At 38.7% G+C, this 25,904-nt stretch overlaps 2 protein-coding genes across 6 annotated transcripts in view; one reads left to right on the top strand and one right to left on the bottom strand.

Annotated features, from left to right (window-relative positions):
- Positions 1–2: 2 nt before the first annotated feature.
- FAM229B (family with sequence similarity 229 member B) lies at positions 3–12,645 on the top strand. Of its 4 annotated transcripts, none has more exons than XM_004753533.3 (4): positions 3–164; positions 8,874–9,030; positions 11,061–11,199; positions 12,426–12,645. In XM_004753533.3, exons 3-4 carry the CDS (start codon positions 11,075–11,077, stop codon positions 12,541–12,543), a joined length of 243 nt encoding a protein of 80 aa, XP_004753590.1. In that variant the 5' UTR covers positions 3–164; positions 8,874–9,030; positions 11,061–11,074; the 3' UTR covers positions 12,544–12,645. The 4 variants fall into 4 exon arrangements, with proteins under 4 accessions (XP_004753590.1, XP_012912173.1, XP_044936133.1 ...); XM_013056719.2 differs by having other exon boundaries at positions 3–175; XM_045080198.1 differs by lacking the exon at positions 3–164 and adding an exon at positions 7,930–7,950.
- A 4,936-nt stretch (positions 12,646–17,581) lies between these two features.
- Positions 17,582–25,904, bottom strand: part of LAMA4 (laminin subunit alpha 4) — a 146,728-nt gene continuing 138,405 nt past the window's right edge. For both annotated transcript variants that reach the window (XM_004753541.3, XM_004753542.3), the window contains exons 35-38: positions 24,187–24,317; positions 23,047–23,140; positions 22,487–22,606; positions 17,582–18,057 (exon numbers count right to left, since the gene is read on the bottom strand). In XM_004753541.3, the coding sequence (XP_004753598.1) occupies positions 17,912–18,057; positions 22,487–22,606; positions 23,047–23,140; positions 24,187–24,317 (491 nt within the window). In that variant the 3' untranslated portion in view covers positions 17,582–17,911. The remainder of the gene's footprint in view (positions 18,058–22,486; positions 22,607–23,046; positions 23,141–24,186; positions 24,318–25,904) is intronic.

Here is a 25,904-nt window from a genome sequence, read left to right as displayed (position 1 = left end):
TCACTGCCGTCGCAACGCTCTCCTCTAGAATCAAGCTAAGTTTTTCCGTCAGAAGGCCGCGCAGGGGTACTTGCGTCCCACCGTTACCATAGCGAATGGGCCTCCGGGCGGTAGATCCTGCTGCTTGCCAACATCTTTGAGCTTCGGCAGCTCCGGAAGCTGGGGTAACTGGCGGGTAATTAGGCCGTGGAGTGGGATTTTAAAATGTGTGTCTTTAAAAGTGTTTATGGCCTATGAGAGCCCTAGTTTTTGTTCAGTCTCGACACCCTGGGAGTTGGGTCAAATTCCGTTTAGTCCGAGTCCTCGGGACGCTCAGCTTTCGAGCGTCTTTCCAACAAGCCCTTTCTTCTAACAGAAAACAATGTCGACGAGCACAAAGAAATCCCAGACAAATAGGCGTGTCAAGCTACTACCGAAACTAGGCAGTTGATACACTTGGACAGAAAAGCGCTTCAGAGAGACAGTCAGTGTTCGTTGAAGCTGTATACTCCCGACATGAACTTCTAGGCCTTCCAGAGTATTCGAAAGTAGTCAAGACATGCATCCAGCCCCAAGAAGCCTATAATCTTAGATACACAGGAAATACTAAAACAATTTTTGTCTTAACTCTATGGTGTGGTGCTGATTGTAAGTTCTGTAGGGTTTGGTGGATGAGGATGTAGATCAGTAAACAGAAGTCTAGTGAAAGAGAGGACAGTAAAACTAGGCATTTGATTTATGTCAATTAGATGGAAGGAAGAAGACTAGGACTAAGACATTCCCGGAAATTACCAAGTACCAAAAATTGTCAAGCATTGAAAAACACTCTAAACTGTTACTGATTAATTTAGACCAGACTTCAATTGAGAACTCAATTCAGAGTTATATTTGGAGATTTCAATTCAGAGAACTTCTTTACTGAAATTAATAATTTCCACAAAATTGTGAGGAACTACAAAATCTTAGGATTTTGTAGGAAGCCAACTCCATTAAAAAAAATAATAAAGTGTATGTGCAATTAGTGTGTGGTGATAGTAACCGTAATATTTGATTGACTAGAACACTTTCTTTCCTCCACCAAGACAAATAATTTCTACATTCTCTGATAGCTGGTGAGTTTGAAGTTGCGATGGGTGGTTTATAGTGCTTGGGCTTTCCCACATTTCCATTTGGCTGTTTTTAATTTTAGTATTTATATCCCTTGTGATTAATAGGTAACTTTTAATCCAGAATGTTTTGCAATTGCTAGATTTTACTCTTAACTGCTTATTAGCGAGTGTAGAGTCAGTGGTGGAGGTATAGTTTGGAACCACCAATATCTCACTTCACGTCTTGATATTGAAGTCCCAAAGCCTAGGGCTTCCCAAATTTGCAAAGTTTGGTCTAGTTTGTAGGCAGTGGTGTTAGTAGGTCTGTGCCAGTGAGTTATGGTGTCAGCTCATCTGGCGGTCTGGCTTCTGCAAGCTCCGTCTTTCATACAGTGGTGAGATCCAAGTCATTAGTCCATGCAGGTCATACATGGGAACAAGTTAAATTAAGAAAGTCCTAACAAGCCTCGTTAATAACTTCAGTTTGGGGAGCATCAGAATGAGAGGCAATTCTGCTTCAGAATCAAGGCAGAGCCTTGTATACTGGCCATTGCAGGACCTTAGTAGAAGCAGAAAAACTTTTAGAGTTTATATTTTACAAGAACTCACATTGAAGTCATATATTTGAGCATAGCCTTGTGTTGAATACACTCCTCATTAGATGGGTTGATCCCCTATTTAAGATATTCAGCAAACTCAGCAGGAAGAACCTAGGCCATCCTGGAGGTTTATACATAGCTCTAGTGGAATTATAATATACCTCCTCTGATACAAACAGTGAAAAAAATATAACTTACCTTTCAAACTATAGCTGTACGTAGGAGAATTGGATTTAGAAATACAGAATTAGAGAGGTAGATACAAATACAAAGAGGTAGATTAGAGAGCTGAACATCAGATAACTGATGTTGATGAGAGGCTTGAGATAATCACAGAGAATATTGAGGCAAAGAAAAAAGGTATTAAAACTCTTAGAATATATGTGAAAGAAACAAAGATCGTTTGACATGAGATTAATAAGTGCCCCTAAAATAGAGAACACAGCAAATGGAAGAAGAAATGTCCTTACTGATAAAGAAAATCTATAGATTAAAAGGATACAGGAGTAAGAATTATAGGAAGAGTATTAAGAGTATGCTTATCATGATGAATACTGAGTAATGTATAGAAATGTTGAATGTATTATACATCTGAAGCTAATATTAACACTGTATGTTAATTATACTTCAATTAAAAAGGGATATATCATGTTCCATAGAAAAATTTCTATAGAACAGTCAACACTAAGATATATCCTGGTTAAGTTACTCAGTTTTCAGAATTAAAGAATTCCCTGGGTACCCAAGCAAGAAACAAATGCAGCAGCGTGGGGTGGGGGGAATGTTGGAGAAAAAACAATGAGGGTTTCTTAGACTCCTCTAGAGCACATTCAGTACTGGAAGATATTGAAAATATATTACAAAGCTCTGAGGGGAAATATAATGTGTTCCAGGGAAATTATACTCCTTTGACTTTCCAGGTTGTCACTTGAATATAATTAGAATTTGTGGGGGCTCTATCCCTTTTTATTCCTGTTGGCACACTGCATTTCTGAGCCCATTTCTGTTTCATATAACTTGACAAACACAACCATAGCAACCAATGTTTTACCAGCATTGTCTTCTAACTTCTTCCCCTTGAATTCAAGTTCATTAGTAAGTAATCCATCTTCTAGGTTATCACAAGAGTTTTGCAAAGGTTTTTTTCCAATACATTTGCCATTAATAACATAAATACTATCCTTTCAGCTTCCAGTAACAGTTTCTTTGTTACCTGCTGCCTGACCACTATGCTAGTGACTTATATTTTAGATTTTTGTTACGGCAGTTATTAAATCTGGACCTAAGTCTTTATAAGTCATGATAAACTTTGCTAAGTTGTGGTAACAACTAACCTCTAAGTGTCAGTGGTGTAAAACAATAAAGGTTTATATTTTTGCACAAAATCCATGTCTTTTGGGAGATCACTATGGTTGTGCTTTATGTTTACCTCACTCTGGCACCCATATTGCTAAACTACCACTATTTGGTACATTCTTGTCTTTGTGGCAAAGGGAAAGACAACTCAAGAGGATCTTGCACTGCAGTTAATGGCTGTTGTTAATGCACTGGCCAAAACTAGTCACATGAGCTCTGAGTAATCATAGGGGGACAGGAATTGCAATTTCCAGAAAGCAGAAAGCCAGAAATATTTGATGAACAACATTTATAACATTACAAGCACTCTCAGACGTGATATCAGAATACAGTATTCCCTCTCCTTGCATATGGACTAGACCTATTAACTTCTTTCTGATGAATAGAGCTCAAACACAACACAACAGCCATTCTGAGTTGGGGAGACAGAACTGAAAATTCTGTGGGACCAAGGCAGGTAGAATTTTCAGAGCAGAGTGCCAGAGAGTAAGTGTATAGAGAAAGCTCTTGAGATCTTCAGGGAATTTCTCTGAGCCTTAAACTGAGTACCGATTAGTATATGCATGTGGGGATATTACCCAGGACTAAGGAATGAACCACTGGGAAGAAGCAGTCAGAACAAGTTAGGGGGTTCACACAAGGCTGGGACTAGTTTACATTCCCAGTATTTTTAGTGGAAGAACCCTGTAATATCTGGGGGTGTTGAGTACAGTAAGGACATTGCCTCAGTAGTGGAGAGACATTAGCCATAGATGAATGGCTGTTCTGATCTAGACTAGAAAAGCACAAAAATCAAGCCTCCAAAGGGTCACGCTATATACAAGTAACTGTGTCCCAGATCAAAACTTGAAAGTGCTTAGAGGACTAAAATAAAATCCAGCATTAAACATCGTAAATTTACAATGTCTGCCATCAGATGAAAAATTGCAGGATAGGCGAAGATGTAGAAAACACTCCAAATGAGGTTAAAAAGAAATCGGTAAAAGCAAACCAAGAGATGGCATAAATGAAAGAATTAGTAGATGAGGACATTGAAATAACATAATTATACTTAATATGTTCAAGAAGGCAGAAGGAAGCATAGCATGGAAAGATTAAGAAGAGACAAATATAAGGCCTAAGTCAGACATCTAGAGATAAAAAAGAACTCAGTGTCTAAAATGAAAAGTACACTGGGTAGAATTAAGAACAGATTAGACATTGCAAATGAAGAGAGTAGTGAACTTAAAGATTTAACAGTAGGAACTACCCAAAATAGAACCAAATGAGAACAAGAAAGGATCAGTGAGCTATGGGACAACTTCAGACAGCTTTATATATCATAATTGGAGTTCCAGAAGGAGGAAACAAAAACATACATGAAGAGATGATGTCTGAAAAGTTTTCACATTTGATAAAAATTATGACCCCACAGACTTAAGAAGCTCAATGAAACTTTAGACACAGGAAATAGGTATTAATCAAATTAATACCAGTGACTAAAAAAAATCTTAAAAACACTCAGAGGAAAAAAAAAAGACATATTACATGTAAAGGAACAAAGTTAAGAATAAAAGAAGACTTAGAAACAATGCAAGTCAGAAAACTGGAGCAAAATCTTTAAGTACTTAAAAAAAGGCCCACAAAACAAAACTGTTGACAGGATTATATACTCAGCAAAAATATTGTTCAAAAATGGAGATGAAAGAAGTGGAGATGAAGTAAAAACATACAAAAATGGAATAAATTAATTGCTAGTAGACTAGAACTGTTAAATGAAAATCTTCATTCAGATAAAAGGAAAATGATGTTGGAGGGAAATCTGGACCTACTGGAGGGGTTCAAGAACACTGAAAATGATAAATATGTGGGTAAATAAAAGACCAGTCACTTTTAAAATTTTCTTTAAAATCTGTTGCTTAAAGAGAAGCTTATAATGTGTTGCGGGGTTTGCAATACATGTAGAATTGAAATTTATGATAATACAAGATGGGATGGGAAATGGCTCTTTTAGTATGGGTTTGAGTGTAAGTTTCTTTTAGTGTGTGTGAGGTGGCATAATGTTATTTAGGGCAAACAGAAAAGTTAAACATGTAGTATAAACCCTAAAGTAACCAAAAAGAAAACAAAAAGTTGTAAAATAATAAGCCAGTAATGAAGATAGAATAGATTCATAAAATATACTCAGTTGTTTCAAAAGAACAGAGTAAGAAAAAAGGGAAAATAGAACCGCGCAAATAGAATACAAATAGCAAGAGGGCATACAAATTCAGTTATATCTATCACATTAAGTATAGATAATTGAAACATGCTAATTAAAAGTTAGAGATCATCAGAGTAGATCAGAAAAAGCAAGACTCGACTATATACGGTTTATAAGAAAATCACATTGAATATAAAGACCAAATAGGTTAAAAGTCAAAAAATAGGCAAAGATTAAATTACACTAACATTAATGAATAGAAAGTATCTATATAAATTTCAGACAAAGTAGATTTCAGGGCACCTAATATTACTATAGATAAAGAAGGAAAGTTTTTAATAATAAAGTTGTCAGTTCATCAGGAGGACATAGCACTACTAACTACTTATATACCTATTATCAGAGCTTCAAAATAATATCTTCAGTCTAACACTCTCCCAACTGAGCTATTTCGGCGCCTTTTAGAGCTTCAAAATAATATGAAGCAAAAATGGCAGTATAGAAAGGAGAGACCAATGCATTCATAATTATATTTGGAGATTTCAACATCCTTATTTCAGTAATTGATGAGGAAGAATACAGGAAATCAGTAAGAATGCAGAAGACTTGAACAACACTGTCAAACAGGTAATTATAATGGTAGAACAAACACTTCACTCAATGACAGCAGAACACATTTTTTTTTTCAAAGGTAGGTGGAACACTTACCAGGATAATCCATATTCTGACCATAAGCAAGTCTCAATAAATGTAAAATAATTATAATCATACAAAGAATGTTCTCTGCCAACAATGGATTCTCAGAAACCAGGAAAAGAGAACTAGCTACAATATTTCCATGTATTTGAAAACAAAATAAAGCAGTTCTAAATAACTCATAGGTCAAAGAAGAAGCCAAGAGGGAAATTTTTAACTGAAGGTAATGAAAATACATCATTTCAAAATTTGTGGAATAAATCTCAGCTAGTGCTTTGGTGGAAATTTATAGAATTAAAAGCTTATATCAAGAAGGTAGTCTCGGGGCGCCTGGGTGGCTCAGTGGGTTAAAGCCTCTGCCTTCGGCTCGGGTCATGGTCCCAGGGTTCTGGGATCGAGCCCCGCATCGGGCTCTCTGTTCGGCAGGGAGCCTGCTTCCTCCTCTCTCTCTCTCTCTGCCTGCCTCTCTGCCTACTTGTGATCTCTGTCTGTCAAATAAATAAAAAAAAAAAAAAAAAAAAAAAAAAAAAAAAAAAAAAAAGGTAGTCTCAAAGATCTAGGCTTCCGTTTTAAAATACTAGAAAAAGAGAAACAGATTAAGCCCAAGGTAAAGAAAAAAAAAGGGAAATACTAAAGATTGGAGAAGAAATGAAGTAGAAAACAAAATTAACAGAGAAAAAATCAAGGAAAACCGAATACATTTCCTGAAAGATTAAAATCCTTTTGTGAGTTCCCTTGCTCATGAAGTCTTCGACTTGGGTTCCTGTTCCTGCTTGGTTTAGCCTCTACTTATTTCTCTGATCTTATTTCTTTTTTATTTTCTCTATTATGTTTATGCTGGCCTTTCATATTTTCTGTTGTCTTCTCTACTGGCACATGATCTTTGCACATGCTGCTTCCTCTGTTTGCCCCATCCTCAACTGTCTCAATGTTTCTAATTCCCACCCATTTTCATCTAGTTAATGTCTACTCATTCTTTAGACTTAGGTTTGATATCCTAGTCTAGGGCATACACTACTCTAACCTGTAAACTCTACTAGGACAGACGCTGTGTCTTGCTCAATATTTTATCTTCAGCACTTAACGTATGCCTGGCTCATGGTGGATTCTCAGCAAATATTTGCTATACACATGAATTCCTTGTGGTAGACCTGCTGTCTTAGGATATGACAAATTCAAACATTACTCCTTTCCTGCATTTCATGAATCAATATTCTGAGGGTTGAAAGATTATTATTACTGTCAGGCTTATGAGGATTAAGAGAGTATTTAGAGATTTCACCATCTTCAACACCACTCCCGCCTAAATATCTATACTTCACATAGTCCTCCATTTCTCTGTGAAGATCTGCTGGAGAGTTAGGTACTTTTTGGTGATGTATTATTACTGTAGTGCTAGAAAGTTTCATCATTAAGGCTACTGTTTGGTTTATTTCATTGTGTCACCCATACCAAAAAAAGAAACTTGGTACAACTTATGCCAAATAAATAGTTAAAAATCATAGTAAATTAGAGAGGAATTTATGAGTATTTCACATGCAGATACTTCACTTCATAGTTTAAAAATATATCAATGACCAGAAAGTGAAATCAATGCTTCAACACTCTGATTTCAAGAATTGTGCACGAAGAAATGAATGTGTGCTGGTGAAATTTTTGTATCTCAGACATTGGCTTTATTCCACGCTAGATTTTTTTTTTTACTCCTCAAAACAACTCTATGATGTAGAAATTCACACCACTTTTTCAGGCAAACTTTTAGTGATTTGCTCAAAGTCTCAGACTTAACATTGTGTTAAAATTCAAACCTAATTTTCCTGTCAAAACCTACCATTTTCCCACAGCCACCTCCACCAGAAAATGTAAACTATTAAAAATTTTTGCCGCCCTAAGGATCAAATGTTCAGGTCCTAATGATACATTAGCTAACAATGGCTAGCAATTATTTCAGTTTGTCTAACTATGACACAGTCAGTTAAATAGTTTCTCCAAGCTAAAATTGCAATCAACTATTCACACATGGTTCCCTAGTAAGAAAAAGAAGGTAGAGGTAAGATTTTGTCTAACATCAACTTAAATATGTAAAATTCCAGCTTCCCATAGTGTAAATCATATGAAAACAGAACAGTGGGAAATTAAAAAATGTGGGTAGTAAAAAAAAATGCTTAATATCATTTAAAAGTTTGTCATCTACTATGAAAACTGAAAAAAGAAAAAGAGTAGCTGAAGAGAAGTGTTCTGACTCAAGGGTTATACTTTAGTATTATATTCAGTGAGGTACACTATTGCTACAGAAGTTGGGAGAGGGAGGGCAGTCCAGAAGATAAGTTTCACCTTGTTGCTGGGGCTATGAGTTGAGACATTTTATTCTTTAGCAGATAGGAACCTATGTGAAAGAATCCTGATGTCATAATTTTTGGGTGTCACTGGGACAGTTGATCATCATTCCTTTGGCAAAGTTGGTACAAACAGAGGAGAGCCTCAGGGTCCAGGGAACAGAACAGAGGACAGTACAAGGTGTATTCTTATTTTTCAATTGTCCTTATTTCTGTCACTGGGGAATTTCAAGGTTCTTGAGGAAATAGAAAAGAAGAGTTAGTCCAGACTTTAGGGAGAAGATGTAAAGAATCCCTTATAGGAAGAGCCATAGAGAAATTTGTAAGGTACAGTTTGAGGCCTTTGGTATGGGATGAGGATATAGTTACATTAGATTAGTTTGTATTAATTGTTGAGGGAAAAACTGGAAGCTAACGATAGTGAGGAAATTGGGATATAAAGTGAGAGGAGTCTCATGATTTTGTACAGACTGTAGGTTTAGAATAAAAATAAATTCATTCATAGATTAAAATATTTCATATTGTTGGAGAATAAGGCAGTGACAAGAATAAAACTGTCAAACTGCAGAGACAAATTTTTTGTTGAGTTTCAGCTTGGTGCTGGAGCTATGAAATGTGACATTTTATTCTTTACCAGGTAGGAAACTATGTGAAAGAATCTTCTGATGTAATAATTTCTGGGTGTCACTGGAACATTTGATCATCATTCCTTTGGCAATTCCAGCCTTCTATGGAAAGTCAGTAGAAGCAGTTGATTTATTCACCTCTACGGGAATCAGACTCAGCCTATTTTGGTAAGTCTATGTATCCTTGATTGAATTAGCTAACACTTAATACCTACATAAATAAGATAGTTACACTAAACCATAGATTTTACTGTAGTTTTACTAACTTATCAATGAGCCTTTAATTTTTTTTCCTTGATAAAGGAAACCCATAGTCTATAAAAACCAATATATATTATATTCAAATTCCTAAATTTAGTTTTATTATTTAGTTTTATTATTACCACAACAAACACTTATTAGGCATAGAATACTGCTCTAGGTATAAAAAACAGTTATAAGACATATTTCATTTTTCCCGTCTTTTGTTGAACACATACACGTTTATATAAAATAGTTATTAATGACTGTGTGCCACTGTTCTAGATATTAAGGATTCAGTCAGTGGTGACAAAGATAGGCATGAAATGGGGAGAGGATGCAATGATAAGAAAAACATTTACCAAAAATTAGTTCTCAACAGGGGATGATTTCTTCCCCTCTCCACCGGGGAACATATGGGAATGTCTGGAGACATTTTTGTTTGTCACAACTTTGGAGGAGGGGTGCTATTGGTGTGTAGTGGGTGGAGGACTTCATGGTATAGAACATCCTACAGAGCACAGGCCAGCTTCCTCTCTCCCCAACAAAAAGCTATGTGGCCCCAACTGTGCATCGTGTCACAGTAGAGAAATCCTGATTAGAGTGGTACCTGTTCCAAAGCCAAAACAGAGGGTGCTAGGAAAGCTTCTATAGTGGAGTGGTTATGGAAAGCTTCTCTGACCAAGTGAAATGTAAATTCAGACTTAATGAATGAGTTGGTCCTAACAAGTAAGGAGTGGGGAGCAGTGGGGTGAGGGAAGAGTTCTAAGAAGAGGCTATAGTAGGCAGTAAAGAGCTTATTTTATATAGTTGTGTGTGTATGTGTATTATACTTATATCTCATATGTATGTTACATTGTGTGTGTATGTATACATAGATTTAATAATGCCCAGCAGCATCTCCTGGGTACTAATAGTTAACATTTATTGAGCATGAACTATGTGTTAGGCACTGCATTTTACATGTATTACCTTTTTTAATCCTCACTATTATCCTGGAAAGAGATACTATTATTCCCGCTTTATCCTTGGGAAACATACTTGGTTAAGTACCTTGCTTAGGATTTCATAGTCGAACTCTCCCACTTTCTTAACTAATATGCTGTAATTATGGGGGGGCGCTAATGAATGATCATCAAGGACAGGGTTAAGGGAAGCTATCGTGGAGGATGTGGGGCTTGGCTCTACTAGAAAGGAAGAGAAGGGCTTGGCAGAGAGTTGGGGATTGGAAGTAGGGGCTCAGGCTTGTTGATTGTAACATCCACTTCAAACAAGCTAGTTTTTTTCCCAATAGAGCAGAAAGAGATTTCAGTAATGTTAGCCACAGGACACAGTTTACTTCTTTTTTTTTTAATTTATTTTTTATTTATTTTCAGGATAACGGTATTCATTATTTTTATACCACATCCAGTGCTCCATGCAATCCGTGCCCTCTCTAATACCTACCACCTGGTTCCCCCAACTTCCCCCCGCCCTGCCACTTCAAACCCCTCAGATTGTTTTTCAGAGTACCATAGTCTCTCATGGTTCACCTCCCCTTCCAATTTCCCCCAACTCCCTTCTCCTCTCTAATTCCCCATGTCCTTCATGATATTTGTTATGCTCCACAAATAAGTGAAACCATATGATAATTGACTCTTTCTGCCTGACTTATTTCACTCAGCACAATCTCTTCCAGTCCCGTCCATGTTGCTACAAAAGTTGGGTATTCATCCTTTCTGATGGAGGCATAATACTCCATAGTGTATATGGACCACATCTTCCTTATCCATTTAGCATTCAAATTGTATGTGAGGGGGAGTTATATAATATAACATTCATATACTTTTATAGATAGTTTAAAATGTGAGTTTCAGAATGTTTTTATATACCTGTGACAAAATAATAACATTAAAGACGCCAAAGAACTTTTTGAAGACAACTCAGCCCCATGCCATTATTTTAACTTTCTGATCTAGGTTTTCAGTGAATTATGCCTTTTCGGTTTGGGACCCAGCCAAGGAGGTTTCCAGTAGAAGGTGGAGATTCTTCAATTGGGCTGGAATCTGGGCTGAGCTCCAGTGCTGCCTATAATGGGAAAGAGATGTCACCAACTAGGTAAGGTCTGCTTGTCCTGATGACTGAGGAAGTGTGTAATGACTCTTATCAATGTAAGCTTGAGTTGATGATGTTCAATATTGGCAAGAACAAAGTCCAGGGCCATTAAGTTAACATTAACAAACATTGCTATTATGGAATTAGTATTAACAGATTCCAGGTTTTCTAAGCACTAGTCTGTTTTCGGTACCTCTGTAAGTCTCAGTGATAGACCAGTTCTTTTTTTGGGAAGGGGGGTACATTTTTAGTTAGATTGTTGTTATTGTTGTTTTTGATATTTACAAGAAAGATGACATTCATTTGAACAAGTAAATCTTTAAGACTACTATATGCCAGGCATAAGGCTACAAATATTAAGAAGTCCCCAACCTCAGATTTAGTGTCACTTTGGCTTTGATTTGACTTTCAGCAGAAAGACAGTAATACAGAGTATGAATGTTTTATAAAGCAAAATCATTTTCTACAAACTGGAGAAAAGTATAACAAAGCGGATTTGTTCCACTTTGCTGCTGCTTACCAGAGCAAACCGTCAAATACTACCTTGTTAGACTCCATTCTCACGGCTTGGAAATTTTTAGAACACAGATTTGAGCTTAATAAGTCAGGTACTTTAAAAATCAGAGTTATTCAAGGATGCAGTACTATTTTGGGAAGTACTAAACACTTGTCTTTAGAAACGTCTTAGGTTAGGTATTATCTAGTGGGAATGTTAGAACAGAAATTCAAGCACTAGATGTATTTTGGGACTAGAAGTCGTTTAAAGATTCTTTTAAACCTGAGATTCAATCAGCATTTGAATAGTATATGGAATAGTATGTTCAGTTGTATATTTTTCCACAAATATTCCAGTTTTTAGGTCACTCAGTTGAATGATTTTAAGGTGCATGTATGCATAAAGTGCCATAGAATCATCACTATGTTTACAACTATGCACTCCCCCCACTCCTCTTTTTTGCCATTGAGCAATCACTGCATATCATTCAAGATGATCATCCAGAGGGTTATTTTATATTTATGAATTTCTGCGTCTAAATGTATGGCAACAACCAGAACTTCTTTGCAGCATAAGTCTAAAATGTCTGGCCCATCAGTGCCACTCTGTTATAATTATATTGTGACATTCAAAGTTTTTAAAATGATTTAAAACAGTTGATGCGCAAGCTTTGCTGCTCTGAAAAAATTTCCTTTTTAGTATCTAACCACATGTCATTTGCTCTTTTCTCCAGGCAACTCCGAAGATGCCCTGGAAGTCATTGCCTGACCATAACTGATGTTCCTATCACTGTCTACGCAACAATGCGAAAGCCACCTGCACAAAGCAGCAAGGAAATGCATCCTAAATAGCATCATTAAGCCTTTTGTAGAGGTTTGACTAGGTCAAGGGTAATGGGCCAGTATCATCTTATGATCTGATAAACAAATAAAAGTGGTGGCACCTTTGGATGATGACGGTGGTGGAAATATTTTCTTTCAGTAGGAAAACACACAAGGTCGTCTGTAAAATATGTAGTGATAAGCCATCAGTTATGTTTGATAGATAAGACAGAATAATATTTCACAATTAGAAAGTACTTTAGAGATCATTTTGCTCACAGTGGATCATTAATATCAGTAATTTAAGATGAAGGTTAATCCACCTTGGTTATCCATCACGAAGGGCCTGTTCTAAATACTTAATGTGTTTTAGGCTGGTTTCCTTTGTTTATATTTAGGTTGCCACTGAGCTGAATCCCTTCATTTGTATACCCTAAGCCAATTTCTGGCTTGATATCTTTTTTTTTTTTTTTTGAAGATTTTATTTATTTATTTGACAGAGAGAGAGAGAGAGAGAGAGAGAACACACATGTGAGAGAGCACAAGCAGGGAGAGGTAGAGGGAGAGGGAGAAGGAGAATCTGGCTTCTCAAAGAGCAAGGAGCCTAATGTGGGGCTCAATCCCAGGACACTGGGATCATGGCCTGAGCCAAAGGCAGATGCTTCACTGAACTGAATCCCAATAAATGGCAAACTTTAGAGTTATCTCTAAAAACAAACGATAACAGAGAGCTAATACTAAATAGTGGAGATAAAATGGAATAAATATCACTCAATCCTAAAGAAGGCAGGAAAAGGGGAAAAAGGGAACAAAGATAATGAATTTAAGCTAAGTTATATTGATATTTACATTAATTACAAAAGGTCTAAATATTTGAATGAATAGGCAGAGAGATTCTCAGATTGGCTAGAAAAGAAGATACTATCTACTTGGACTGACTTTAAATGCTAAGACACAGGGGCACCTGTGTGGCTCAGTGGGTTAAAGCCTTTGCTTTTGGCTCGGGTCATGATCCCAGGGTCCTGGGATCGAGCCCCACATCAGGCTCTCTTCTCTGCAGGGACCCTGCTTCCTTCTCTCTCTCTGCCTATCTCTCTGCCTACTTGTGATCTCTGTCTGTCAAATAAATAAATAAAATCTTAAGAAAAAAAAAGAAACATTTAAATAAAAATACTAAGACACAAATTTAAAATATGAAAGGTAAAAATAGTTATACCATGTAAACATTAATCAAAAGAAAGTTGGAATAGCCTATATTAATAATAGGCAAGACAATTTTAGAACAAAGACTACTACCAGGGATAAAGAGGCATTTCATAATGTTAACATTGTTTGTAACAATTTTAAGTGTTTATGCAGAGCTTCAAAGTATATGAATCAAAACTGATGAAATTGAAAAGAAACAACTCCATATTTTATAGTTGGAGATTTCAACATCTTTCAGCAACCGGTAGAAGAATGATAGTATGACGGAAATGGTACATCTTTTCAAGTACACATGGAAAACTCCATCAAGAATAGACCACATTGCAGCCAGCAAGTCTCAATAAACTGAAAAATAGGCAAAATATAACAGAGTATGCAAGCATATTCCACAGGAGAATTAAGAAAAGGATCCAGAGAATCTCAAATACTGGGATACTAAATGACACGTTTTCAATAACCCATGAATGAAGAGGAAATGACAGGAGAAATTTGAAGAGTATTTTGAGCTGAATGAAAATGGAAATATCAAAATGGATGGCATACAGATGAATAGTGCTTAGAAAACATTAAATTTTTACATTAGAAAAAAAGAAACATCTCAAGCGAATGATCTAAATTTTTACCCTAAGAAAGCAGAAAAGATGGGCAAACAAAACCCAAAGCCAGCAGTAAGAAAGAAAGAAGAACAGAGATCAATAAAATAAAAATAAATAATAGAGGAAAATTAATGAAACCGAAAGCTGGTACTTTGAAAAGATCAACAAAATTGATAAGCCTCTAAACAATTAATTTCCTCTAAACAAGAAAAAAAGAAGACACAAACTACTGACGTCAGGAATGAAAATAGAGACATTACTGTAGATCATAAAGACATATTAAAAGGATAAACCAGTAAGTTTTTTACCAGTATGAATTCTTTACTCTTCTAAGGCCTTTGCCTTGAGTAAATCCTTCCTACACTGCTTACAGTGCTATTTCTAGGCTTTCTGTAAGGGGATATAAGCAGGTTTGGGGGCATCATGCTTTCATAATCTTCCTCCAGATTGACATCAGCTCATCTTTAGACGTGATCATTTTTAAAGCATATTTTGTTGAGGTGGCCCATTTGGCTCACTGTAGAGGTACTAAGGTCTGGCAAGGTTGGTGAAGCACTCAGTGCTGGGCAGCTGCCATTACTACACTTCAGCACCTCCTTGAGGGATTCAGTTGCTGCTTCTGGCTGGTTACACCATGCTACCTTCCTCTTATGTGTGCTTTTCTGTCTCGTGCTTTGGCAGATGATAACAGGCTTTCATTTCTCAATCTCTTCTAACCACCAGCCCTCCCAACCTGCCACCTGGGCCATTCTGCCCCTGAGTAGTGTCTTCTGGGGTTGATGTCCTCTGGTATTGTGAAGATTAAAAACTGAGTGGCCTTATCCATGTAGCTAACCTTCTTCTCTACTTTTCAGGACTTGAAAGGTTACCAGAGATCTGAGGGAGTGCTTCTTGTCTCTCTGGTGGGCTGTATCATTTTTTTTCCCTCCCTACATCCTCAGCAATCAGAGATCCCTGGTGCTCAGAGGATGCCTAGTGGAGGGTCAATACCAGATTTTTTTTTCCCTCAAGACTCTTTGGTACTTTACAAGGGATTGCACTGGGAGATAAGGTGAGGGGTAACTTCTATGAAAATTCTGCTTTCCCGAAATTCACTCAACAAATACGTAGTGAGCATAAACCTAGGTATCCAGTGCTATTCCATTGCTCTTACAACACATCTGTGAATAACCCACACAGTTTCATGGAGTTTACATTCTGGGTGTCTAGTCTCTCTATATAGAGTCTATATACATAGACTGTGTGTGGGGGGAGCATGCTGGGGGGATTGTCATGTTGCATTGTTGATTATGCTGAAATGGTTTCTCTGAGTCAGTCCTAGAGGAAAAGGGATTGACTCCACCCTTCAAATATGATGTATTTACTGTTTTATGGCCCCAACTATGGGGCGTAGTCACAGATTTAAGAAATAGAAAAGACTCTACTTGACACCCTATACTACCCTGTTACAGACAAGGATGTAGGGGCCTGGAGAACAAATGGATCCTAGTATCTTCTGAAATACATTCCCCTCCTTACAAACTCTGGGCTGAAAATTGAGGGGGTGTGTACCAGACAACGGGCAGATGATTCTATCTACAGAATGGGAGATGCTGCTAAGTGCTTGATTCTTTTCATGTTTTCCAATTCAGAATTTTAAGAGAAAACAATCTGATGGTTTGAATTCATCTTTACACACCACTAGATAATGGGATGTTGCTTTAGTACAGTCCTCTTGTCCAGTCAACTGTAGTCATGACAGGAAGAGGTGGGACACGGGCCTAAATAGGGCTCCTCCTTCAAACTAGGGCTATGGGAAGCCTCTTCATTTCGAAAGGCTCCGAACTGGCAGGGAACAAAACAACAATTGGTCAAAATTACTATGAGCACCCAACCCGTATTTCTCTATATGAAATCCTGATACACTGTGTTTAACTAATAGAAAAAAAAATATGACTTTTTTCTCCCTAGATTGAAGCTGGAAGAAGATGGAGTCCCATCTGAGAGCCAAGTGAGGCTCTTAAGAATGACAAATTCAAAGTTTCAGGTCATTGTGTGGTGGTTAGTAGGTATATGGGTCAGTGGTTCAGTAGGTTCTCATTTGCCAAGTACAGGAATGTGAAATATGAACTCTGCAAAGTGGCTTTGTAAATTGTGGAGAAGGTAGAAGAATTTTTGTGTTTTCAGTCTATGTATGTGAGCCTCTGTGCATGCCTGCTGGAACCACGGAGTCGGTTCAGACAGGGTCAGCAGCTGGGCTGCTTTTATTTCGTGCTATTGCTGAGAATGAGGAACTAGGTGGTCCTCTAGGATGCTTCTGGAAAATCTTTTGGAAAAGAAAATGGTAGGGTGTTTCAGAACCACTTCTTCCTGTTTGGGTCTGACGGAGGGAATATTATGGGGTTGCAGTGTGTTTTGAGCACTGGGTCAGTCTACACTTGTTAAGGCTCTAGACTTCTGGGATTCAGAGTTGTTAGTTTCGATGTCACATACGACTCTTAGAAGGTTTTGTTTGGTCAGCCTGGTATTGTGGTTGCTGTTGCTTTAATTTAATTAGTTACCAATGGAAAACTCAGGCTATTCCAAACTCCCCAAATTTCACATTTCCAGCTTCTGTTGGAATTCTGGTCCTTTAAGACTCGTGTTCTTTCATGGTTGAGAGTCAGTTCAGTTGAACAACTGCGGGCTTTTTAGGTAGGTCTGGCAGGTGCCCTCTTAATTTTGTCAGTCAAACCCTACCACTTTACTCCTTTATGGTAACTCACCAGCTCTGTAGGCACTGGGGTTTGTGACTCCAGACTGAACAGCTGGTAGCTGGCAGATAGTTCTCTGGAGGCAGGAAGCAAGGGAATAATCACGCTGCCCTTTGTTTTGAAACCTGGCTCTTCAGCCTAGCTGAATGACAGCCGACAATATATCCTTAACTTTTCTAAGTCTCAGGTTTCTCATCTACAAATGCCACCTCATAGGATTAATGTAATAATCAAATCAACATGAACCTATCATGGAGTTCATTTAACTCCTTTTTTCTCCTCTAGAAACAGTTATGCTTCCATTTTTCTAATAATGTGTTAGAAATTTACTTTATTAAACCTTGTAACTGCTATAAACCTAAAATATTCTTGTTACGCTGTTAGATCAAACCAAAGTACTAAAAGCAAAGCTACCATCTAATTCCAGATTTCATGTAAATTAGTAAATGTTTTCAGGATTAAGAAAATACACTTCAGATACTTTGGTGTAATTCAATTCAAAGTATCCCCGAAAGAAAGATGAATCTGAGAATCTAGCCATACTTGCAAATGTGTGCCAGTGTTTATTTAGAATCCCTTCTATTTTATTAGAAACAGAAACAGTAATTTCACCAGCAGGAAATAATACAATGCAAGTAAGTGTGACAGTCCTTTGATTGTTGTTCACGGCAGACACCTTGGATCCAAGGTAACAATCCAAATGAGAAATAATAAACCTCCATTCGCTGGTGATTCATTTATTAAGTCCTGCTCAACCAGGTGAAGGCTCCCACTGGGAGGAAGAGTTGCTGTTCCTCGAGGCTGGCTTTGCGTTTCTTTCAGTGCTCTAAAGAACTTTGTACGGGGCAGCTTTGCTCTGCTGTGTCAGGCCGCGGGACAGGAGTTGATGCTCACGGCGCCGCTGACCAGGGCTGCTTTGCTGAAGCTCACGGGGCGCCCGTCAATCACGAAGTGACGGATGCAGCCTGTGAAGGGTCTGCCAGGGGCCAAGCGTGGTGTCAGCAGAGACTCTGGAAAAGGGAAGAAATGAAAACAAAGATTGCAGGTGAGCCCTTCCAAGCCCAAATGTTACTCTGGCAAAAATATGCACAACAACGCTCACATCATCATGATGATTTACATGTCAAAATGGAATGTAGTGATAATTTACTCATTTTCTCAGGAACTTTATCTGCTTCTGAAGTAACGTGACCATGTGATAATTTTAAAGCTTTGCCATGTTTCCCATGATTAAAGTTCTGAGCGGATTTCAGCTATCTTCCAGGGCTAAAATTTCCCACTTACATATAAAATTTCAGTAGTGGATTTTCAGGACCTACCTATGCTGATGTTTTTTAGAGTTAACTTTGCCTGGTTCTCACTTAGTTGGGGTGATTCACTCAGAAAAGGGAAAGGGATTTCAGCTTCTCCACTATTTTTAGACTTGGTTAATGTTTCCGTTTAATTTGTATCATTACCCTTCACCCTTAAGCCGCCACACTTTTGCCAAGCTCATAAGATATAATGAGAAAATAATGAATTCACATAAGCTAAATTTTAATTTTTCTGAGCTCAGGATTTAAGAACTAGATAGGGGGTTCCTGGGTGGCTCAGAGGGTTAAGCTTCTACCTTCAGCTCAGGACATGGTCTCAGGGTCCTGGGATTGAACCCAACTTTGGGCTCTCTGCTCAGCAAGGAGCTTGCTTTCCCCCTCTGCCGCCTACCTCTCTGCCTACTTGTGATCTCTCTCTCTGTTTCAAATAAATAAGTAAAATCTTAAAAAAAAAAAAAGAACTTAAATAGGATAATGATAACTGGTCTAGTCTTTTCATGGGCAGGGGTGTCCTCTAGTATGCCAGGGGAACTTTCTCCCCCTTATCTTAGAGGTCTAGAAGAAACCTTACGCTTATTAATTGTACAGATACAATTAAATGTGTTGGATGATAGAAGCAATATAATCTAAAGCAATTTAGAGAGCTTAGAAATATCATGGAATTAAAATCCACTTAGTCAAAGCTTATTATTATGTACAAACAGCTATGTGAGCAGTAGAAGATAAAAGATGGAAAACACTTAGAAATCACTAACTCAGGAAGGAACATAAAACAGGACAGCAAATTAAATATCATCAAGCAGCTGTAATAAGTTTTCTAAGCAGTGTAGATTAAGACTATGCAGAAGCTTGTACTGAAAATAAATCATGGAAATCGCATTTCATATTTAGAATGATAATTATGAAGTTTTAGATTTGGAAGGGGCTGAGAGATCACTTCCCTTTGTCTCTAGATTAGACTATACATATTCTTCAAGCTGCTCAGTGTACTTCGTCATCAGAATAAAAATGCGTGAACAGGAAAGAGTATAAGGGGTGGAAACATCTATTTCTTCTGCTCATTTTGGACACTAGTTTTAGAACATGGATTTTGGTTCTGTTCAAGCTTACCTCCCTGTGGTTCATGGGGAATATCATCTAGAGGAAATAATTCATATAGAAATTATGGTCTTCATAATTCACCACACAATTTATTGTAGGTGCTGACAATAAAGTGTCCCGGAACCCTAAGTAACTGATTAGTAAAATCAACAGATGATTTTAAGAGCAAACATTCCTCAGGTCGAAAGCTTGACTATATACAGAATAATGTAAGGTTTTCAGTAGAGGAATGATCAGAACTGTGTGAATGTGTGAACTACATTATCTTAAATTATTTTTTGATTTCTAATTTTGATTTTTAAATTACACAGTAACATTGACTTTTGGGTAATATAGTTCATTAAATGCATTCAGTTTTTATTGACAGAAATAGTATCAGGATCGTATCATGAGGGGCCTATGTGATATAAGAGAACTGATTGAGATTCTGAGGGAATTCAGTGAGGCTTATTTATGACTAATTTCCTTTAGTTATTCTTTTTCATGCCTCAGTTTCTGATGTGATTTTAGTGGAATTAATGTTGAACAGCTCAAAATGATGTAATTAATGACATTTGGCTTACATTATAATTGCTTTTGATCTAGGCTCACTGGCATGGTTCCTAGATGGAATTAAAAGCTGTACAGGCGCAGTGGTTAGCTCCCCCAGCCCACTAGCTCCTGTGAGCTGGCTCATTAGCTACAATTTGCTGTTTGTTATATGTCTCAGGCAGGCTAAACTCGGCTTAAGGTACACCTTGCCCACCTAGTCTGTGGCACTTAGTGGGAGATGATGGCAGTGTGTAACGCTGGGACAAGACTCTGAAAACAAACAAAAATTGGAGACAGGGACGCCTGGGTGGCTCAGTTGGTTGGACGACTGCCTTCAGCCCAGGTCATGATCCCGGAGTCCTGGAATCGAGTCCCACATCGGGCTCCCAGCTCCATGGGGAGTCTGCTTCTCCCTCTGACCTTCTTCTCGCTCATGCTCTCTCTCACTGTCTCTCTCTCAAGTAAATAAATAAAAATCTTTAAAAAAAAAATTGGAGACAAACATTTGTTTGAATGACATAGTGCTTTGGTGCAAAGTAAAGAAGAAAGATGTTTAAGTACCATGAAGGAGAGCCATGCTTGGTTTGTCCCTCTGTCAGAGCCTAGCACAGTACGCAGTAGACCATAAATGTTTGTTTCGTGTTGAATGAAGTCACGTTACCGGGGAGCAAGGAGTGGACTATTTAACTTCCATGAAATCCTGTGGCAAGTGTCACAAGAGGGCTAGGCAAACGTAGCACCTTCTAGGGGGAGAGGGGCATGTGTGGGTCAGCAGAGGTCTGAGCTGTGTCCTAAAGATCAGTCAGGAGTTGGACTGGGAGAAGAGTGGGAGAAGCTATTCCTCAAAAAGGTATACCAGGGGAGGAAACCAAGAACATTTTCCCAGAAATTGAGGCTCCACATGCGATTGAAAGGCCGGGAGCAAGGAAGGCATCGAACATTCAGAGAACTGTAAGTCCCCGAAAGTGTGCGGAGACCCCAGAGGCAGGGGTGAGGAAGGGCCAGAAGATCAAGGACCTTGCTGAATTTGATCTTGTAAGCTCTTGGGAACCCGTGGGATACTTGAAATCGTGTTGTGGTTTCCAGGAAGAAAGCAGTGTACAGAAGTATAAGAACTGAGGTGACTCCTCTCCCCGGCTGCCTGCAGAAAGTGCAGCGGTAGCCTTCACCAGAATCCCTTTCAGCACCGAGGCCAGGAGTGGGCGGAGAGGACTGGGCGTGGAGGTGGGTGTGGGCAGCAGAAGTAAAGAAGAGGATGGTCTCAAGTATTTCATCAGGGACTTACTGTTATTGTCAATACTAGTATTTGAAAAATTCATGGTAAGAGGAATGCTCAATCCCTGACCCTACCAAGGTCAGGTGCTTAATTTGATCTGTTCTCTCTCTCTCTCTCTCTCTTCTTGCTCTCTTAATTAATTTATTGCTTGCGTTTATTATTAAAATAATCTAGTTAGGACACGGAAAATCATGCCAGGTTTTTCCTTAAAATCACCGTCAAATTCCAGCTGTAGGGCGCCTGGGTGGCTCAGTGGGTTAAGCCACTGCCTTCGGCTCAGGTCATGATCTCAGGGTCCTGGGATCGAGTCCCGCATCGGGCTCTCTGCTCAGCAGGAAGCCTGCTTCCCTCTCTCTCTCTCTGCCTGCCTCTCCATCTACTTGTAATTTCTCTCTGTCAAATAAATAAATAAAATCTTAAAAAAAAAAAATTCCAGCTGTAAAAGCTTGGTTTTCTCCTTCTTATCTCTCTCTCTCTAGCTTTAACATTCCATTTTTCCAAGTTAGTAAAATGTGTGCAACAAACACTTTCAACATAGGTCATGGTTCCTGCTCCAGAGGGTTAAAACAATTGCAGGGGTCCATAAGAGTCCTTCTGTCACCAGCCTGGATTACACACCATTCTTGCCAGAGGACAGCAGGAATGTTACTGATGATGTTTGCAGGATGGCAGCTGGGAACCTCTCTTGGGGATTGTCACTACATCGGAACAAAACAACTTACGGTCTGCAGCTGTTTTCACAATTCAGACTAATCCTGGACAGGGAGAACTGTGGAGTCTCTTCTGTCTTGGTAAGGAAGGGGAGTAACTATCAGCAAACTTTTAGTCCTCCAAGATTCTCAGATCTGAGAGCAGTATTAGCAACTGAATTTTCTTTGTGTTAGAGAAAAAAATAGAGTATGTGTGTTCACTATGTGAACGTGAGGACATACAAAAGGAAGAGAGAGAGAAAAAATAAGCATATTTGGTAAAGGGAGAGTAGTATCTACCAGGCAGGAGACTGAAGTGTATCGATGTGTTACTTTGTTTTGATCCTTGGATAAGGAGTCATAACCACCAGTATACTTTTTTCCTATGAAAGGACATTGTATATTAAACCCTTTGAGTTATTAGGTGAATTATGAAAACACACGGCTCCATTCTTAGTACTATAATAACAATTATAAGAAATTACTGTTTTTTGGAATTGGAATCATGTCCCTTTTAAAGAACTCTTACCTGGAACTCCTCCAACGAATACAGGTTCCCTGTGATCTACTGGTTTCGGATTCAGGGGTCCAACCACATGGTTCACTTCAGAGTCTACATCCAACTGAACCACATTGGAATCTCTAATAACTGAAATACCAGGAAAAGACTGGTCATAAATGACACCGGAGTGGTTAATTTTCACATGAAAGAGACGAATTTATAACAGCGATGGCTTTTATTTATTCCAGAATAAACCTCACACTTTCTTCTGGATCATTGAAAATGTCAATGTCTAGTCAAGCAATCCCTGTAAAATTTTCCTTTGGAAGGGAGAATGTTTAGGATACTCTATTTTTTTCTTCATAAATTATACATTATGAAGAAAGCCCCCAAAGACAATTTTCAAATCACATGTGGATTTGATATATATGGTAATGTTTGATTCTCTTTTCTTGGCCACTTGTAGACTGTCGTCCATCCCCTATTTTATCATGTAAGTTAGAGTCTGAGTTCTTCTGAGCCATCATTCCACACTTGGGATGTAGGCTAACTCTATAAGTGGAGCCCAGGACACACTTTTTTCTCACCTGTAATTCTGTGCCATCTGCCATCACAGAGACTCTGCTTGGGTGTCACTGAGGTGGAAAAGTCCCTGATGCCATTGTTGACTTTCACTATGACCTGCAAAAGACAGGATACGTTATATAGTTTCGCTTTCCTCGTAGAGCTAAAACTAGATTTCTTAAATTCACCCCAGAGGAGCAATGCTTTAACATCTGCAATTGATGAGCTTTGCAATGTGAACGCAAGGGGTCACTCTTTGGTAGGCTATAGACCGTAAATGGTTCCTAGGCGAGCGGACAGAATAGTAACAGGAGAAAAGCTGGGGGAGAGGAACAACAAGATAATAAAAGGCTTTCCTTTAATTTTTACAGATTGAATGTGTTCTACAAAGATGGTTAAGGTAGCGGTGGAGGGTGCGGACTGTGCAGCCAGACTGCCTGGGTTCCTGTCCCAGTGCCTCCTCACCTCGCTGCCTGTTTTCTCACTTGTGACACCTACCTGGGGTCACATTCGCTGGGGGGCTAACGGAGCTCATCCATAATTAGAATAGTACTTGACACACAGTAAGCACGATATCGTTATATAGTTTAAGAGTACCAGAACTCAAATAAAAATCAGTTAGGGACAATAATGAAAATATGCTGTTTTCTCCTTAATATTTAGTTGAACACTTTCATGACTATTCCTTGGTCATACTTTTTCAGGATGAAAGTGCTGCTTAATTATAACAATGTTTTGATTTCTAGCAACTGAAAGTAATATATATGTATATATGCACTTATGTACATATATATACCTGGTATGCAAATATATTATAAATAGAAAGATCAATGCTTTAGTGTTTGTTCATTCTGATAGCTGGATATATTTGCTGCTTTCATTTGTTGTAAAAATGTTTTCTCCCAATCCTTTTATTAAAACCTTTTAATTCCATTCTTATTGATTTTTTTTTTAGCTTTGCCACATTTTCATGGCGCTTTGCTCTAATCAAATTAATTCCCAGCATATGAATCTGAATCTAAGTACTGCCTGCATTTAAATTTCATGTGTAGCTTCCCCATGATCCCCCCCCCCCCCCCAGTTAAGAAAGACTGATGGACTAATTCTGTGAAATAAATAAGGTCAGAGAAGACAGACTGTTAAAACAGTTTTTAACCCATTACCTGCCCCTTCTTCATGTGAACATTTAGGTACTCTCCGTTGACACTGTGGCCATGAACAAGGGTTCCAGAACTGCTTCTGGGACGGACTTCAAAGGCAATCTCAAACTTCAGTCCAATATTGAAAGACTCATCTGGGGAGAGAAATATTAGCTCTTAAGAGCAGCAGCCTCAATTTTGTAACCATGGTGTGATTTTGTAATTATACATTTTTATATGTTTTTTGAAAGTTTGACACCTTTTTCAATAGATCAGTAGCAAGTGGCATTTCTCTTGTCAAACACACTGCAGAAAGCTCTGAGGGGGCCTGGGATAACTAGTATGCCACTCCTGTGGTGGGCCGTGGCGTGGGGACAGCATGGGGAAAAGACACCATGGTGTCTTTTCTCAGGGGAGGAGAAACTGATTCCAACCAGCAGGACCATTTAATCTTTCACAAGCGAGGAGGAGAAAAGAGCAGCCTGGGCACAGGAAATAGTATGAACACGAGTGCAGAGGTCAGGACATTTGGAAAGCACCGTGGAGGCCAGTGTCCCCTGCCAGGGTAAAGCGAGGCCAGGCAAGGGAGGAAGGCCACAGGGGAAGGGCACTCGTGCTCAAGTATGGAAGGTGGACTTTATTTTGCAGTCACTGAGCAAGGGAGCTGTATTTTAAGATAAGCCTTATTTTTAAATAAGACCTGTATTTTGAAATAAGTCTTAATAATAAAAATCACTGGTGCCAGTGCTGCAGAGCATTTCAGAGGAAAGAAAAAGTGAGGGCAGCAGAAGCAGTTAGGAGCTGCTAGTGCCGTGATGTGAGAAAATGAATTCTTATTAAGGATAGCGGTGCTCACTCCAGGAGACGTGATGGAAACCTGGGCATCTTAATAATATTCACTCGACATGTCTCCTTATAAATCACTTTTTAATTTTTCCTGCTATTAGTTAATGGTAAGGGAGAATGTCAATTGTGCAGGGTGCTATGCATTTCAAGCTGTCTGAGCCTTTGAGTTCTTATCACTGAGATCCAATGAAAGGCTGAGAAATATGAGTGTTGGTGCTTTATTGTGGTTCAAGGAGGAGAAAGGGAAGTACAATCATGAACAAGACAGAGAGAGGAGAGATGACTTCTGGTATTCTCTTGGACGTGGAGACGGTTTAGGAAGCTACACATGGCTGCACTGTCACGTCTTTATTCAGGGAATGTTCGGGGTACCGATCCCAGTGACCTCCTCATACCTAATAATTGCTCTGTAGAGTATTTGTTGGAACGGCTTGGATGGTGATTGTTTATAGACTGATAGGACTTTATGTACTTATTTTTAGAACTACTATGTTCCATCACTTGGCAGAGCGGCTCACATGCCAGAGGCATACAATAAACATTTGGTTGATTGGATGGGAGAATAATAGCTATGGAGAATACAAATCCAGAAATAAAATTTCTGAAGGATGGGATTGCAGAGCAAAGGGAGGAAGTGGTTGCTTTGGTAGGGACAATGGGTCATGCTAAAAGGGGACAGAGAAAGACGAGAGCCACCCTGCTCTGATTAGAGCCGCCCTGACACAGATTAGAGCACAGAGCAGCACGGGAAATCCTAAAAGGGTCAAGATGGGCTACATCTACATCAGAGGTGTGGCGGCTGTGGAGAAGCTCTGGACAGGGAAAGCGAACAGGGACAGGGGAACCTGTCTTGCTGGGTGTGGCAGGAGGCAACAAAGGGGATCCTGGAGGAAAGA

This window comes from Mustela putorius, unplaced genomic scaffold (assembly GCF_011764305.1).
Source record: "Mustela putorius furo isolate JIRA1106 unplaced genomic scaffold, ASM1176430v1.1 tig00000450_pilon_pilon_pilon, whole genome shotgun sequence".
Lineage (NCBI taxonomy): Eukaryota > Metazoa > Chordata > Mammalia > Carnivora > Mustelidae > Mustela > Mustela putorius.
Note: the sequence above shows the minus strand (reverse complement) of the source record. Positions and strands in the feature narration are given on the sequence as shown.